This window comes from Sipha flava, unplaced genomic scaffold, assembly GCF_003268045.1.
Source record: "Sipha flava isolate LNK unplaced genomic scaffold, YSA_version1 50_pilon_pilon, whole genome shotgun sequence".
NCBI classification, from domain to species: Eukaryota; Metazoa; Arthropoda; class Insecta; order Hemiptera; family Aphididae; genus Sipha; species Sipha flava.
Genome location: NW_020273428.1, coordinates 302,202 through 319,791, shown reverse-complemented (window position 1 = coordinate 319,791; position 17,590 = coordinate 302,202). Strand labels below are relative to the sequence as shown.

Here is a 17,590-nt window from a genome sequence, read left to right as displayed (position 1 = left end):
AACATAACTCTGATTTAATACCGTTTCAATAAGATCCGTGTACTTTTATTTTTAATATCACGAGTAATACGGATTTCTACTTAACAGATACATGTATACTTGCGGTTTAAATATGATGTGATCTCAATATTATTAAGAGCTTAAGATTTTTCGATTTTTTTTTTTTTTTTTTTAACCAAATCATTTAGTACAACAATATATAATATTTTATAAGAATTTTAAATGTATTGCGTGTGGAACAAATCGTGATATATATATATATATATATATGTGCAGTGCTTACGCGTCTCATCAGTTTCATTTAATGGAACACTAAGGCCACGCGACGTGATCGCTTTATTTAGTCATATCATACTGTCCGAGTGGTTTAAACCGTTGCGCGTACCAGCTTTGCTTTTATACCTATATATAATAATTATTGCTGTTTACGCGTGCGACAGCTCGATGTTTTTTTTTTTTTTTATTTTATTTTACGTCTGTTTTACTTCGCACAGATTATAAATGTAGCACCGCTTATACGCGTACACTAGGAGAGTAGAAATAATAATAACAAATTATAAAAATAAAAATTGCCGCAAATTGCTGGCGTACCTTCGACGGCAACCGAAGCGAAGTGATAATCGTTTCCGAGTCCGTTGTCGACGCGGACAATGTACTTGCCACAATCGTCTGCCGTGATCGAGTCGATCGTTAAACTGGATATGCCGTCTGCGTTGGTTATACGCAACCGCTCGTCGGTCTCCGCTAATACTTTGCCCTGGCACAAAAAAGAAAACGATAATAATTAGATCATTTTTTTTTTTTTTTTTTTAATTTATTTATTCGCGTATCAGCTTTGAAATTCGACTCACAGCTCTTAACCACTGGATGCGAGGTTCCGGCTTTCCGGCATACGATGTTTCCAAAACTACTTTGGCACCTCGAAGTACGGTCGTGTCGCAGGGACCCCAGAGTATAGTTGCTGGAAGTAGGCCAGTAACGGTCTCAGCAGTCGACTCCTTGTTTTGAGGGATGATATCGCGTGCGTCCTTTCCACTAACTTTTGAATTGTTGTTCAACTCAGTCAGAACCACGTCAGAATTTTGTAGGACCACTGATTTCACAAGATGATCGCTCTCGATTTCTGCATGCATACGATTTTTATGCGAATTTTGAATAAATATTTTCTAAATTGTGATTTAGCTCAAAATTCTAGACCAACAACCAGTTATATTATAAATATTAATAAAATAATGGTCGATTGAAATTAAAATTGAAGGCAGTATAGTAGTTATATTCAAATAAATTTTCAATTTCGAAAAAGGTATAATTTGATCATAATTCATAATAGTGTTCGAATTCTTTATGTAATTAAAATTTTATGAAAACTACTATTTTCGCAAATTTACTAGTTTTTCTGGGTGTATGCAACAATCATAATACGAATTTAGTATAAAAAAAAATCATTATACCACCAAATGTAACGGATCTATTCGACACTCGTTAAGAATAGCGAACGATCGCAGTATAGAGTTATCTAATGGAATTCCCGCGATATAGCTGGCTGGGCTATTTCTGCATTAGATACTCTAACGTGCCCTGATCAATATTTATAGCCGTAGCGGAACTTCAAGGGTTGGCTAATCTCGTAGAATGTAAAACATAGTAAATTAAGTATATACTTCTGATTATGGGATCACGACGTTGAATAATGGTAGTCCAAATGACGGGCGAAGATGACACATACGATATACTTAATATTGTTCGGATTATAAGTTACCAATAAGATAAGATGGAAATTTACCACGTTGACATCGTGAACTCTATCTCCCCCGCCGCTCAATATAATATATTCGATATACGAGCCGATTTGGCTACGAAATTGGAAAGTGTTAGGCTTGGTACGAACCTTTTATCACCAGCTGACCATGAGATACGGCTTCGCCGAACGTGTTCACTACCTTGCAACTGTAATTTCCACTGTCCGCGCTAAAAGGATCAACTATGGACAAGGTGAATGTGCCGTTTTCGCCCACCGTGTATGCGAAGTCCTCGCAGTCTGGCACGGGTACGTCGTCTTTGAACCACGTAGCGCTCATAGGAACTGCACCTGTAAAACGATTGGAATATGTTAGCGGGTGGTGAGCAGTACTCAGATGGTATGTGTCTGTTGTGAACTCGAAATCTATGACATCACACACTCGAAAAACGGGTTTACGACCGGAAAATTCAACTAGCCTACTGCACGGAGGTTAAAAATTAAACATCGATATATCATCATATAATGATTTCATCAATTGAACGGCGTCCTACTGTTCAATGTAACGTGTTTAGTAGTTAGCCGATAACAATATCGACGTATTCGACCACATGTTAACTGTAGTTTAAAACATTCCTAGGTTTATACCATGCAGCCGGGATGAACGACAACATATAGTTGTAGAAATACCGATGTTATCAACCATAATAATACAGCATTATTGTCACTAGAATACGTATTGATAATAGTTCATTTTTATTTTGATCTGGATGTGGTGATAGACGTTTAATTTAAGAATTAACTATGACATTTCATATTTGTGTACTGATTAATGATGCAAATGTATGTATTGGTTATCTATGACTGATTTAAAACTTGCCACAAAACTGGGTAAAAACCTCGTCTTATGTCTAGGAAATAATATAGTAAATATAATAGAGCAAAACTATAGTCGTACTACCGAAATAGTGTGCATTTACAAAACGTGATGGTTAAAAAAATAAATAAATCATTTTCACGGCAAATATTTTTGATTTTACTTCTGTTGGAAGAAACTTCAGACGAAAAATAACCGTCTTTATGACTGATCTCAGATCTGATAAAAAATGTTTACGGTACGCTTTCACTCTGCTCGGTATCGAACAGAAAAACGAAAATATGTTTTCTGCGAACATCTATATTATATCTTATCGATTTGTGCCACGTATAATGCAAATAAGAAACAATAACAATAATAATAACATCTGCGCGCTGTGCGTTAAAGGTTCACAAAATAATATGCGTGGCAAAGGTACGATAGGTGGTAGTCGAAACATAACAGCATTTACCTTGAAGTTTTACGGTCAACTCGACCCGTTCTCCTTCCCCGACGGTGCACATAGGAACAAGACCCTCGACGAATATCGGAGGTTGCAGGTAAGAGTCTTTCGCCAGTTTCGTGTCAAACACACACAGTTCCGTTGAGCACCTGGTGACACCTGATTCGCACCTTGCTATGCACGTGTACACGCCTGTGTCCGCCGACTCCAAGTTTGATATCGAAAGTCTGGACGCGAGGTCATCCCGGTTTAAAGTCACCCTATCGTCGGGTTTGACTTCGTTGTCGTCTCTGCATGTTTACAAACACGTTATTTTAAATGATTGAAATGATAACGAAATAACATGACACGACAAAAAATAAATTTTTGATTTGCAAATCAATTTCAAACAGAGTGTGTACGAGTATACACGTGATGATTTGCATTATTATGCAACAGTCAAAATGAATACACGTGTGACTCATGAATGTGTATACCTGTGTAGATATCGTAGTAGCAAAGAGTATATTAGTACTCACTTATACCAGGTCACGTCCGACATCGAGTTTCCCCGTATATCACAGCTGAGCGTATAATTTTCCCCCGCACAAGCCGTCGACCCGGATTGTCTCCTACCGTTAGTCGATGAAGTGATTTGGACGTCATTAGTTTGGTGATGGGCTGCGCACGCGTTGTGGATATGACATAGAACGAAAATATTACCTTTTTAATCGTCACCAATACCATAACGAGAAAAATAACATGAATGATATTGATGTGTTGAAAAAAAAAACCGTTACAGACAATAAACATTTTAATCTCTAATCGTACATCAATAAGGACATATCCCAGCGGGGTTGTTATCAAATGCTTAGTCACACTCAATGACCGCGGTCTTCGTCCATTTTTTTTTTTTTTTTTTTTTAATTCACATTTCGATAAGTTTTTATCATTGAATACCTGCAGTTGTGTACAACACAATTATGAGATTCCCGTATTCGATGGTCACATCTTGTAAACATGTATTATTATTAAACATGTATTGTAAACATCTATTACATGTGATCAGAATGAAATAAATGCAACTGGACATAATCGTGCTATTACAGCGTGTCTAATACAAGCATGTTTGCGTTTTACTGAAAAAAGGTCTCCGGGAATAAAAAATTAAAATAAACACATTAAAGACAATAAGAAGACAAATATAAAAGCTGCGATTCATCTTAAAGTATGTCCATTGATTTTATAATATTACACAGACGAGCCATCCTAACTGATGACAGCGGTCGGATGAAATGTGTTCAAAACTAGTAAATGTAAACAATCAAGTGCAGATACTTCTTGTCTACACTCACCCATTTTAGGGAATATTACCGGTATCCGCGCACACGAACAATAGCGTAACTTATATCTAAATATGTAATAAAATTAATGGCATGACTAATTTACTGAGAAAAATCAAACGATTTCTCATCTAACGGTCACTATGTTATATTAGTCATGTTGTACTATAAAATTTCTAATAACCCCTCATCAAATAATATTTTATAACTACAGAAAAAAAAAAAAAAAATGAAACAATTCAGCTATATTTATTCTGTTAGATTATTGTTTAACTATATTAATTTATTGCGCTACGATATACTCACTCATCACTTCGAGTCTGGCCGTAGCTAGGATTTTTCCGAATTTATTTTCCACCGTTATCCGGTATAGACCGGCGTCGTCGGCAGTGATGTCGCATATCTCCAACGACCGGTGATCATCATCTTCGCGTATTTTCATTCTACTGTTGATGCCTATTGGCCGACCGTCTTTTTCCCACGACGACCAAGGTGGAGGATGACCCGACACGCTGCACTGGAACCGGACCGTCTCGCCTACATCCGCAATCTTGTCGTGGAGGACTGCGTAGAATTTTGGCGCGCTGCTCCGTTTCAATCTTTTAGAACTCCGATCATTTGATTCACCTGCGCGATCACGTGGCATAACCAGTGTGTAGTAATACGATCATATACAACATTGAGTAGTAACTCACGGTATAAAGTATATTATGTAAGGTTAGTCTCCTCTACTATTAAATCATCGTTAACAAATTAGACAATTATTACATTCCTCTTTTCACAAACATTTGTAGTTTCATTACCAAAATCTGCGAGTCAGTCGTTCGGTTACGCGATTAAGATTTTGTACGGTAATAAACCGCCCTTCTTACTCTTACAGACCGAATTTTATCGAACACATTGTAGTTACCAAAGTATGCACCTCAACCTCTTCTCGGTTGATTGGAGCAAAAAGGGACTTTTATGTAGATAATTCAAAACGTTTAAATAGAAATAATTAGTTTTTTTTATATGTATTATATTACCTGCCAGTTTTAGTGAACTTGGTATGGTTTTTCTCTGTCCGTTTGACGAAGCCGTTAATTTGGTGGTGACGTCTTGGGCCGAATCTGTTTACAATCAAACGGCGATGTACGCTGTTATGAATATACCGCGACGACACAAAATAATTCTCAATTAAAACTATTATTTGTTTACCCAATAATATCAGTCGTGCAGATGTCGAGTCTTGACCTAGTTCATTGAACGCGGTACACGTGTAAAGCCCTTTGTGCAAGGGGCTTACTGATGATATCTCGAGACGAGCTGTATCGCCACCAATCAGTTCAGACTTGATATCTTTGCCCAATCTCACCAGCTGCACAGAAATGAAACCGTATTATTAAAATGAAATTTACTCTTCGAATATGATATAATAAACAACCCAAGTGATTTAAAAAACACACGAATACCTTGCCATCCTTTTGCCATCTAACGTCCGTCTCCTGTGTGATGTTCAGCTTGCACTCAAATGCCACGCAATCGTTCTCGTGGCATTCTACGTCAAACAATCCTCGACTTATTCTCGGTAACCTTTCAACGGTCCTAAATCGAAATAAACACGTTATTTTAAAACGATAATTTTTACTAGAAAAACGTTTTCCTTACGTGCGATTGATACCATTTTCCATTTTTTTCTTGCAATGTCCTAAATGAAAAAGAATAAATTATATAAAAACTAATCGTATCTTTATGATAATAATAATGTTTTGCACACCACAATATTGAATACAGAATAGTGTGTACGCGCGAGAGTAGTTCACTTTTGTTTTTTTTACATATGACTGTACAATAAGAATATAATATTCTTATCACATGTCTCGTGTACTTGCAGGTTCCCCACACCAGTGACGTACATACGTGATTATTTGTCTCGTTACCACAACACGCGTACGAGTACGATGAGTCGAGATTGTTTTACTAATTACAGAGTACAATGTTTTATAATATGGACGAAAACGACTATAATATAGTAATATTATTACGAGCGTCATTGCGTACACGAATATTCCTCGTACACGTATCATCGGGTGAATGTACAAACACTAAATACTAGTACCGGATTTAAGTCTTGAGAGGCTATAGTACAACTACTAATTGGAGCCCCCTTCGAAAAAGAAATAAATAAATAAAAAAAGTTGACATAAATTTAATATATTTCTTCGATAAATGTCAAAATAAAATATTAATATTAATGAATTTGAATGTCCAATGAACAATTTTATAATTTTGTTCAACGTCAGTGCAATCCATTAAGTCTTAACTCGACATTCGACAGTGAAATTATTTCTACGTATTATATGCCAATAATCATGATGTATTTATTACATTCCACTATAGAAATCTAGTGCCTCCACCTGAGGTCCGAAAAAACCTTGGGTTCGAGATTCGCAATGATTCGCGTCCGTCGCAACCCTGTTAGACCCGGCACCACTGCAGACGTGCAGTATTAGTCACGTGTGTAAAACGATGCACGGGAGGGAAAAAGCGACTGGAACGCGTATCGAGCGAACGAAGTCGCACTTACCCGTCGAGTAGACTTGAAGTGATATCAACGCTTTGATCTGTCCATGCGGGTTCGCTGCCAGTAGCGCGTACGTCCCCGTGTGCGTTAGTTTGGCGTGAGGGATTTTCAGTTGATGACGGTGTCCGTCGGAAACGCACGTGAACTCCGAATTGTCGCGGTAGTACTCCGGCTGAAAAGCAAAACCAATCAAATCTCCTCGTGATGATTACGGAACACTGCGCGCGGTTCGGACAACGTTGATGTTAACTAATGGGCGCGTGGAGGCGAAACGGTTAGAGAGATAATTTCCACGGCGAAAGCGGCGCTAATCGAGGACGCCGAGAAACGAACCGGTGCCGACCGCGGTCCACGGGTGACTACCGACCGAACGGTGCGCGCGTGCGGTCCACGCCGCCGAAGTGCGGCCGCTGTTCGCGCGTCCGTTGCGGCCCGTAATCCCTGTCCCGGCGGTCGCGCACTGTAAACAAGATAGACCGAAGATAACGCGATACGTAAACAACGGCGACGCGAGTGCGTGCGCCACGACCGTACGACGATCACGGAAGACCGTATACCTGGCACGCGGATCCGTTGAAAAACGTTTTAAACGAACTCGCCTGTTGTACCGCAAAGACGATGATATTAAACTATACCGTCTTACGCAACGAAAATCTCGTTTCGATGCTAACTACATACGACCTGTGTGGCCAGCCGCGCTCACGCAGCAGCTCGTCACAGTTGATTAAGGAAAAAAACAGCGAAAAAATAAAATTTGCCCAAGAAATTCACCGTATTACGATGTTAATTAAACACCCGAAATCGATTAAATATCTGTTCTTGTACGTTTTCGCTGTTTTTCATTGCCGATTTGTGTTCGCCATCTCATACGATCTATGTATAGTATACACACATATTGAATGTTTCTCTTGTTCCGAAGTACAAATTTGAATATGCGACCCTAACCTTGTCTAAACGATTTCTTGATTTTTGTTCGTTACATTTTAACACCTTATAATATGTAGTAAATACGATAGTAAATTTCAGGCATTGAATAAAAAGTTTAACTAGAATATTTTTTTAATTATTAGACTTATAAAACTGATATTACATTTTTTGTATCAACTATTTTTTAAATAAAATTGAAAAAAATTATATCGATGTATTGAAAAAAAAAAATATATTAATTAATAATAACTCAAGAAAATCTAACCTAATCTAACCTGAACCTAATCTAACCTAACCTCCTTCTTGTCTTAGTTAATTATGTTATATCTTACTATATACTATTACTTTTAATTTCGTTTTCCTCTGTTTTTCACTTATTTTTTCTTCCTTCTTTAATTGTTTAGTTTAAATTAAATTATAAATTTACCATTGGGCTTGACCGTATAATAATAATAATAAAATCTAATACAAGCAGAATTAATTTTGACTACCGACTGTGAATGCGATAAAAGACTATAAAAAATGTATGCAATAATTATGCACTAAATACTAACGTATGCGTTGAAATATGCTATAAAGATTGATTTTTCTTTTTTTTAATTACATGTTATACGACTTTTTGAAAAAATATCGGCTCATTAAGGTAATGCTGGTTATTTAGCTTGGCTGCGTCTGCGAGTCAAGTTTAGTCACACCTGTTTTCAATAACTATTTAGTGAACACTAATACTGCTGCCAACTCTATTGAAATCATTTAACATTACGAGTTATATAACACTATATATACCTACTTTAATGTACTGAAAGTAAAAGAGCGGGCGCATTGATTAACTTAATGTTCCAAACTTATATTCTCAAGGCATCGCAAACATTTTTATTGTCACATCACCATATTCATCGTAAGTGATAAAAAATAAATTTTGTAAATATAATTTTAATTCGTAAATTTCAGAATAATAAGAAAACAGACATCGCCTACACTCGATAAGTCGAAGCGCACTACTCAATTTCAAATAATTCATCTCCAAACAACAGATGCAACCCGGTGTTGATGTGTGCTAAACCATTATAACCTGGCAAAGTGTTCGGTAAAAAACTGTTAGCATTTTAAGCACACGTATTGTACGTGCGTTTTCTTCGAGGTGCAAAGTTTTCGAGTAAAAGAATTTCGAATCGTCGACACATATATATTTAAGTAAACGATTGGAAAGACGTCAAAATAATATTTTGCGTGTCTATCCTCAAAGAGGTTATGTTGAATAAAAATCGTTTCGATCGGTTACAATAGCTCAGACTTATATTTACCTTATTGAATTGTAGTGCGATGGACAGTACGATATTAGAATCATTAAACGCATAAACCGAACGCAACGGACGAAAGTGGTAGGCACACAACTTTATACAAAAGGAAAATCTTTGTCGATCGTATAAATTCTGCAGAAAAACGTTACGAAAAACGCGTGGGCCCCGCCGACTACCGTGTAAAGTTTTCTCGGAAAAAATACGTTTCGTCCTCCGATAAGGACATGCGCGTACTTGTATAGACCATTTACGCAACGCGAGAACGTTTAAAACATTGAACGCGTCTTCGCGACGACAATACGATCCCGCGGGTATACGTATGTCGGCGAAACGAGAAAATTAATCGTTAATCCCACACAACGTGCGTTCGTGCGATGTGTGTTTTTTCTGCGTTTTCGTCACCGCATCGAGCGGAACAAATCCGTACGGGAGAGTTGGAATGATATCTCGTTAATTGTCCATGGCGAGAGAGAGAATGAGAGAGAGAATGAGAGAGAGAGATAGAGCAAATACGGTGAGAATGTGTGAGGTCGAGCGGACAAGAGAAAAACAATCCAATCTAACGGTACGCGGGCCGTTGCGATAAGAACGAAACTGGAAACGAGTGTGTGAAACACGACGCGCGTTGAACACCGATCGAATTCCAGTGCGAGTTCAACAAAACACTAATCCCGTTCGGGAAACGTCATTGACGCGGCTGCGCTGGTATACGACCCGTGTCGCACGTCGGTCGTCGCGTGAACGATTATCCTTTGTATCGGGTAAATGCATTCGCCCGGAGGACAGTAATAATGCATTTGCAATTGACGCGCATCGAAGTATTGTAATGTCTGCAGCAGCAGGACTGTTGATATTATAAATATTCACGAACAAAACGATACGCGTTGGTAATTTACGAAATGTACTCGTGCATTGGGTTTCGTTACAAAAATATCTGGAAAGCGCGTTTTGTGCGTTTAAAAATGTACTCTGTAGTCGCAAGTCGTGAGAAATATTATTTTAATACAATATGTTTTACAAACAATATCGAAGTATAATAATGACGTCATCTCAGTAATAGTGAATATTAGTTAACGATTATTTGATCAGGCGTGGTCGGTGTTAGTCCGAACAATTTTACACAAGTGGAAATTCCCTAGTGACTGATTCCCACGGTTCAAAGTAAATATACAACAATAGTAACAAATGGTGTACGTTCGTATATATTTTTTCCCCACAATATTTTTGTTTTGTGATTTAAAATCACCAAAAATTATCTAAAAAAATGACAACCGTTCATAAGTACCATATAAGAAAAAAAAAAACGCGTTGAAATTCCAAATTGAATTACAAATAAGTTCCGTGTTATCATTATAAATACATAATGTGTTGAAACAAATCTTTTTTCGAATGCACTATTACGCGAGAGTCGACCTCCGTTGAGAAGATACCATATTTATGAAGAATTGGAATCATACCGTAAAACACCCGTTTTGGAATCGGATCCCTTAGAATTTATTAGAACCAACATCTCAAAGAAACTCTTTTAAACATTTTAGAGCCGAAAGTTCACAGTTACCCGTAACTAAATTATTAAGAAATCAGAACCAACATTATAACAAAAGTTGCCGAATTTTCAAATTCAAATGTATTGCTATGTTATTCACTGTTATATTCGTTAAACTACATATGACGAAATCAATGTGAAAATTACAAATAATTAAGTATGTAGGATCATATTATATCGTAGCGGATTAGGTTTCTGTCTTGCCATAGTTTATACGACTCTAATCCTTGTTAGTAGTGACTGGTGAGTGGTGTGACTAAGCATAATTTTAGAGTACCGTACCGAACCATAACTTTTCTTCAAAGTACCAAACCGAAACCGAAACCGAACCAATCAATGAGGTTCTAGTCCGGCTGTATAAAATTAAAATTAAATATTCTAACGTTTCAGACGTTTTATTACTTTTTATTTTTTTTATTTCTAGTGCAATTCGAAAAAAGTGATTTTAAAGAATCTGCTTTTTCTGAACAATTTAGCAGTCAGATGATTGCATTTTTTTTCTTACTTCATGATGTTGATATTTTTTTGAAAATTTTACAAAACAGTAGATTAAAAGTAAAATCATACAGCGCTTTTCGTTGAACCATCCCGGCGGATAGAATTGTTCAGGAAAAATTACACAAACCTTGAAGTAATGCTTTACGAATAAAAAATAAAAAAAAAAAAAAAAGGAAGATCCTTATTGGTTTAGAGTTATGTTCACGAACACGTAACACAACTTACAAGCTACAACGCGATTAAATGCCCGTGTAAGGCCCTCGTCCCACTATAGCGACGCGACGCAACGTGACGTTGGCGCGATTTAAGAAAATAGTTGCCAAGTAAAATATCGTACGACCTGACGTCAAGAGTTAGCTCTGCACACTATAGGCGATATTTTGGCAACTAGAGTTGCTCAGTAGTTAATAGCAATCATATTGTATTGTGTCATATTGGTATCGACACCGAAAAAAGAAAAGGAAATATTGGATACATCCATACATACAAAATAATATTAACTGTCGAATTTTTGTTGCCCCTATAGTGATATTTGCCAAATGATATGATTACGTAGTTATACCTACTAATAAAGTACAGTGAGTAATAAAGTAAAATATAGTACAGATTTAATGTTATTAAAATAATATATTTGTTTATTATGTTAATGAAGTCATGTGGTTGACTAGGAAACTTTTATCAAGCGACTGACAGCACCAATCGCTCACGATTAGTTGCTTTCGTGTCGCGTCGCAGTCACGTCGCATCGCGTGGGTGGGAGGTGTCCGATATACTAACCCGTGTTTTATAAAACAAACGATTATCGCACGATATTTATTTATAATCGCATCGTGTCGTGTCACCCGAGTGTGACGAGGGCCTTACACGTCCAGCTGTACGTGCACACGACGCATACCTGTATGTATACGATACGATTACACAAACCGTACGCGCGAGTCGTCGCAGTCGTCGAAACTCGAACGAAAATAACAACAACAATACGGAGTGGACGTAACACGCGGCGGCGGACGCGTGAGAATATAAAATCTGCGAAACGATGTTCGGACGACGCGGCGTGCGCAGCGACGGCGGTTCTGAGCACCACTTGCGCGTTCGCACCGATTTGTTCTTTATATGGAGTGAAAGCCGCCGCATCCAAGGCAGGCACACGTATACCGGCAACGCGGTCGAAACGCGCCGCGGAGAAACGTCCACGCGGTATACATTTTTATTTATTTTCATTTTTTTTTTTTCCCAGTTCGTTGTTGTTGTCGTTTCGCGCCGTAACGCGTTCATTGTTCCGTACCCGGCGTGCGCGCGGAACATGTGTGCGCGTTCGTAAGGTCCTTGTTCCTTGCCCGCCGCCGGACGGCTCCTGGGTGGCGCCTTCTCCGGACCGTCGCCGAACGCGGTGCCGACAATCGGTCGGGAGATGTTCGCACCCGCCGCGAAGCGGCCAGAGGGGTCCGGCGGTTGGCGGCAGACACGTTTTCAGGGGACCAAACATTATTTCGATGCGTTACAATGATCATCGTTACGACCGCGGTCGCGGCGACGGATACGTACGCGCGTGACGTTAGGTACACGACCACCCGCAAGGTTTACGACTGCGGCGTGGCGTCACGATTTTTTTTTTTTTTTTTCTTTTTTCCCCGTGTCATTTAATGTTATTTCGCAGTTCGTTCGCCGTCCGTGTTGCACTATCGATCCGTACAACATTCGTCGACCGACGGTATAGGTGCGCGGCGCGTGGCCGGTCTTATTTATAGCCGTTACTAGCCGTAAAAATATCTCTGAAATAAACACGCTTCGATGCGAAGCGCTTAGGTTTGGATCGATTTTTCCCGTTCGCACCGAACACAACGCCGACTCCGCAAGCTGTTGCACCACGAGCGCAACATTTTACACCGATCGTTTTTCATTCGTCCACGATCGGACACGAAATAAAACAAAAGTCTAATCGAAAAATCAATATGTCATCGATAAAAATATTTCAAGCGCACAACTATGACGCCTACTAATAATGATACATGTTTTTTTCTTCGTGTCATAACTTTATCATACATTTCATTTCAATAACTTATGTTTAACACGCAGGTACATCATCAGTTATACAACTGTGTTCGGTTAAACGTCGCAATTATGTTTTTAATACTACATCAATTATTTTCAACTCAATGGAATAATATATATATATATATATATTAATGAGGGTCCTACTAGTTATTACATATTTGGTTTGCCAAAACATAAAAATAGATAAAAAAAAATTATATTTTTCATTTTTTTAATGGCTCGCATATGTTGTAGAAACATTTTGAATAAAATAATTTTAAGAAAAAAATGCATACCTGTACATGATAGACCAAAATACTTTTATAAATTATATAAGTTGGTATACATATATAAATAAATCACCGAACATTCAATAATTAATTAAATTATTTTTTTTTTCCGTAATATTTTAACCTCTTGCAATTATAATATAAAGATCAAAACTATATGAACATTATTATACGTATTTAAAAAAAAAAAAATATTAAAATGAACCGTATACTTATTATTTCGAATAAAATATAATATTTTTATTTTATTTAAGTTTTTTTTAGGTATATAACGATCAATCAGTGAACGTACATTTCAATTACAGAATAAAATTGAATTTGTCTAATCGGTTTTTTGTTTATATAATTTACTTTAGAGGTTTTAGAGATGTTTCGATAACAACTACTCGAAAACAGTTCTGCAACAGAATTTAACAACATACATTTGTCCAATGTCTAAAATATTTATTTATGTATTTACTTACAGAATTCGTGTTGTTTTGATTTTAGTAAAACCACTTCGTTTTAATCTTTCGTAATATTGCAGCAATTGTATATTTTGGTTGACACAAGCTACGGTTATGATTATTTTACTATATAGGTACGTTTGTATAATCACTAAGAATATATTACGAATAACCCGTTGAATATGGGTTTTGAACCGAGCACATCGATTTCTATGCTAGTGTGTTTTTTTAACGAACTTATTGTTATGAGATTTGAAGCACAATTGAACGATGAAAATATCCGTGGTATGCGCGGTAGAGATAAAAAAGACAAACATCAATAATCTCGTTTGAAAGTTGTGGGACGAGGGTCGGCCGATGCAGGGCGCAGGACATTCTGTACAATAAAGCCGTAGGGAAACAATGCAAGCGTAACAGCATAAAATATATATTACAATAATAATAATAACGATAATAATGACTGATTGTTTCTACTCAAAGATTAAATAATCTTATATCTTTGAGAATAAAAGTATTGGACGTGCTGACTAAATTGATTGTTACATGTATGTTTATATATATAGAATAAAATATAGGTGCTTTTTATCAATCGGATTACAACTAATATTTATTATAATAATAATATTATTACGCTCACAAAACGATGGCGCCTTCAGGCACAAAAATGTGTACCTCAAGTCAATATTAATGATACGAGCGAGGCAATTCTTATAGTTGTTAACATAATATGTATTATACCTAGCACTCACTTTCAATAATATAAGTACTTATACTGCTATTATTATTATTGTTAAAATCTTGTACGTTTTAAATTTATACGTAATTTATTGTCTATTTAATAATCGAGTCCGCCTTTTTTCGCTTGTATTCAAGTGATTTATCCGTATGAAATTGTATTTATAAATTATGTACAATCGATAATATTATAATTCTACAGTGTATAACGTACACTGTACGACATACATTATGAAACTTAAATTGTCTTTTTCGAATTCAGACGTAAACAGTATAACATTACTTACATTAAAACTAGGTACGACGAATATTTTTTTTTTTGTTTATATAAATATATACAAAACAATGACGTGACGTTTAAACGTTTTAATAATTGTACTTATAAATTATATAGATATCAATTTTTAATAAGATTGACACGATACGAGTTCACTATAAGTCCGGTGTTTAATTAATAAATATGAACGCAGTTACCGAGTACTTCGACTAAATATGTGCTGCGTATTGCCGAGGTGGCATTTTTAAGTTACTCCATCGTTGGGAAAAATGCATCAATTTAAATGGCGACTATTTAGAAAAATAATAAAATATATTTTATTTATCGTGTACAAGTTTTATAGTAATACATTTATTTTCCATTATTCAGTATATTTTTGTAACTTATTTATCGGACAGCTTACGTAAATATTTTTAAAAATTATGGGGGTCAATTAATTATTAATAGTAAAAGTTTAGTATCTATAAAATTGTATGTATTACAATTTTTTCCAGTTTGAATGCTTCATTAATTTTCTAATAAATTGACTATAGCTTAATAAGTTCAAATAAACATTTTAATAATTTAAGCTTACTATTAGTAAAATCAAAAGTCCTCAACAGATATATTATCCAAACGATAAGCTTTTATGAAATAATAAGAAATATCTAGGGTTTTAAATTTTTATTTTTTAATATTTGTATTGTACATGGGAAGTTTAACATCGAAAAATAAGTATAAATATTTAGGAAAGCGAGTGAGAAAGAGAAAAAGAGAGAGAGACAGAGAGAGATTTACGGCAACCAGGTTTTTCATCCAACTTTTTTTAGTCAATCACATGGACACGGAGGACCTGTTGAACGGGTAATGAAATCGGCCTTGCAAGGACGCATGAGTGTATCAGTCATACACTCGATGACTCATACACACATAAGAACACATCGCGCGTATACGACGTATTATGTATAAATATTATATAATATATTTCCATGAATTATTTAATTGTGTTTGCGTAGAGATAAGACCTGATGATCAATGTAAAATACGTATAACGGATAAGTAAGTACATTTATAAGCTGTGGGGTTTCTTCTTTTTATGTATCGGTGGTTGATTATGAAATAACGTGTGTATTTCTCTTCGGCCATATCAGCCGCTGTTGAAGTATAATATTATTATTGTCATATGCATAGGTGGCCCATTAACTTAAGTGTAACAGCTGTCGTTTTTTTTTCGACATCCATTCAAATAGTCAGTGTTCGTAAATTAGTTACATGTTTTGTACGTTTAAAATTCAACAATTATACTATATAATTCAGCTTTTTCCAGGCAAATTAAATTAAAAAATTTATCTGATATTTTTCTATCAAAACGAGTTAGATTTTAAATAACTAGGTATTAATTAAACACCGGAAACTTTATGCAAAATTATTACCTTCGGCGTCGTCGGTTCGAACGAAAATAAAAAAAGAAAAACTAAATAGGTACATATAGTCAGTGGCATTCACCATAAATTATATCAAAGAAAATAACAATCGATTTTCATAACATTTAAAAGTAGAACATAATAGTTTATTCGCACGTGGTTCCGGTGTAAAATGAAAAATTGATACAATTTTATGTACTTTTTTTCATTAATTGCCCATTACTAACCTCTATTTTCGTGTTACTTAAATGGTTTGCATTTTTCACAAAAAAACTTTGTTTAATTCGAGCCTATAAAATTTACGTCGAGATCTACTTACCACACACATTGTAACAAGCGACACTAGAGGTTGCTTTGCACCCGATATTATATGCCATACGAACAGCTATGTACACGCAACGTTTTTTTTTTTCGGTACTAATTTGTCCAAATAAGGATCTAGAGAAAATAATAATTTATAAAACCGCGTGCGAGACATACCTATTATGTGTCTATGCGTGTATACAAGCGTAATACGTATAATAGACGACAACGTCGTCATGCATTGTACGGTTATACGGCGTATAAACTGAGCACACAATATCGCAATTATTACGATTAGCGTGCACCATACTCCCTCCTGTTATCATTATAATTACGCATGCATATCAAATTGTATTGCCAACTGGGTGTCAAGCATTACGTACATGGTGTATAAATATATTCGTGTGAACTCGAATCGTTCCAGCATCGAAGTTGTGACGTCGTCGACCGCGTGGTGATGCTAAATAAAAATTGTTTTCATTTGTTTTTCTTATCGTTGACGATCGACTACCTTGACCCCTTGATCATAAATATTGAAATATTTTATTTAATACAACTTTTAAATTTTTTTTTTTATTCAAATAATTAATGTTCCCGTGAGGAAATTTATATGAAAAAATTATTTATTTTTAATCATTTTCAAACTCAAAGTTCTTAGATTAGTACTTTTAAAAATACAATTTACTGCGATAAAAAAATAAATAATCGCGGCTACAGGTGTAATATACAATAATTATTTTTTACCGTAGTCCGCGGATGATTTTTTGTTTAATGGCCCCCTCTCCTAATTCTAATTGGAGGTCAGAGTCGATTTATCAATCAGTATTACTACTACTACTGGTACTACTACAATTAAAATTACTACTACAACAATTATGTGTATCATTT

At 35.9% G+C, this 17,590-nt stretch overlaps 1 protein-coding gene across 1 annotated transcript in view; it reads right to left on the bottom strand.

The window, feature by feature from the left end:
* Nucleotides 1-17,590, bottom strand: part of LOC112690594 — a 107,927-nt gene that overhangs the window by 13,510 nt on the left and 76,827 nt on the right. The window contains exons 25-35 of the mRNA XM_025564641.1: nucleotides 6,946-7,114; nucleotides 6,027-6,066; nucleotides 5,831-5,963; nucleotides 5,577-5,736; nucleotides 5,405-5,488; nucleotides 4,686-5,006; nucleotides 3,576-3,717; nucleotides 3,067-3,347; nucleotides 1,889-2,089; nucleotides 852-1,123; nucleotides 592-757 (exon numbers count right to left, since the gene is read on the bottom strand). Coding sequence (XP_025420426.1) covers nucleotides 592-757; nucleotides 852-1,123; nucleotides 1,889-2,089; nucleotides 3,067-3,347; nucleotides 3,576-3,717; nucleotides 4,686-5,006; nucleotides 5,405-5,488; nucleotides 5,577-5,736; nucleotides 5,831-5,963; nucleotides 6,027-6,066; nucleotides 6,946-7,114 — 1,969 coding nt within the window. The remainder of the gene's footprint in view (nucleotides 1-591; nucleotides 758-851; nucleotides 1,124-1,888; nucleotides 2,090-3,066; nucleotides 3,348-3,575; nucleotides 3,718-4,685; nucleotides 5,007-5,404; nucleotides 5,489-5,576; nucleotides 5,737-5,830; nucleotides 5,964-6,026; nucleotides 6,067-6,945; nucleotides 7,115-17,590) is intronic.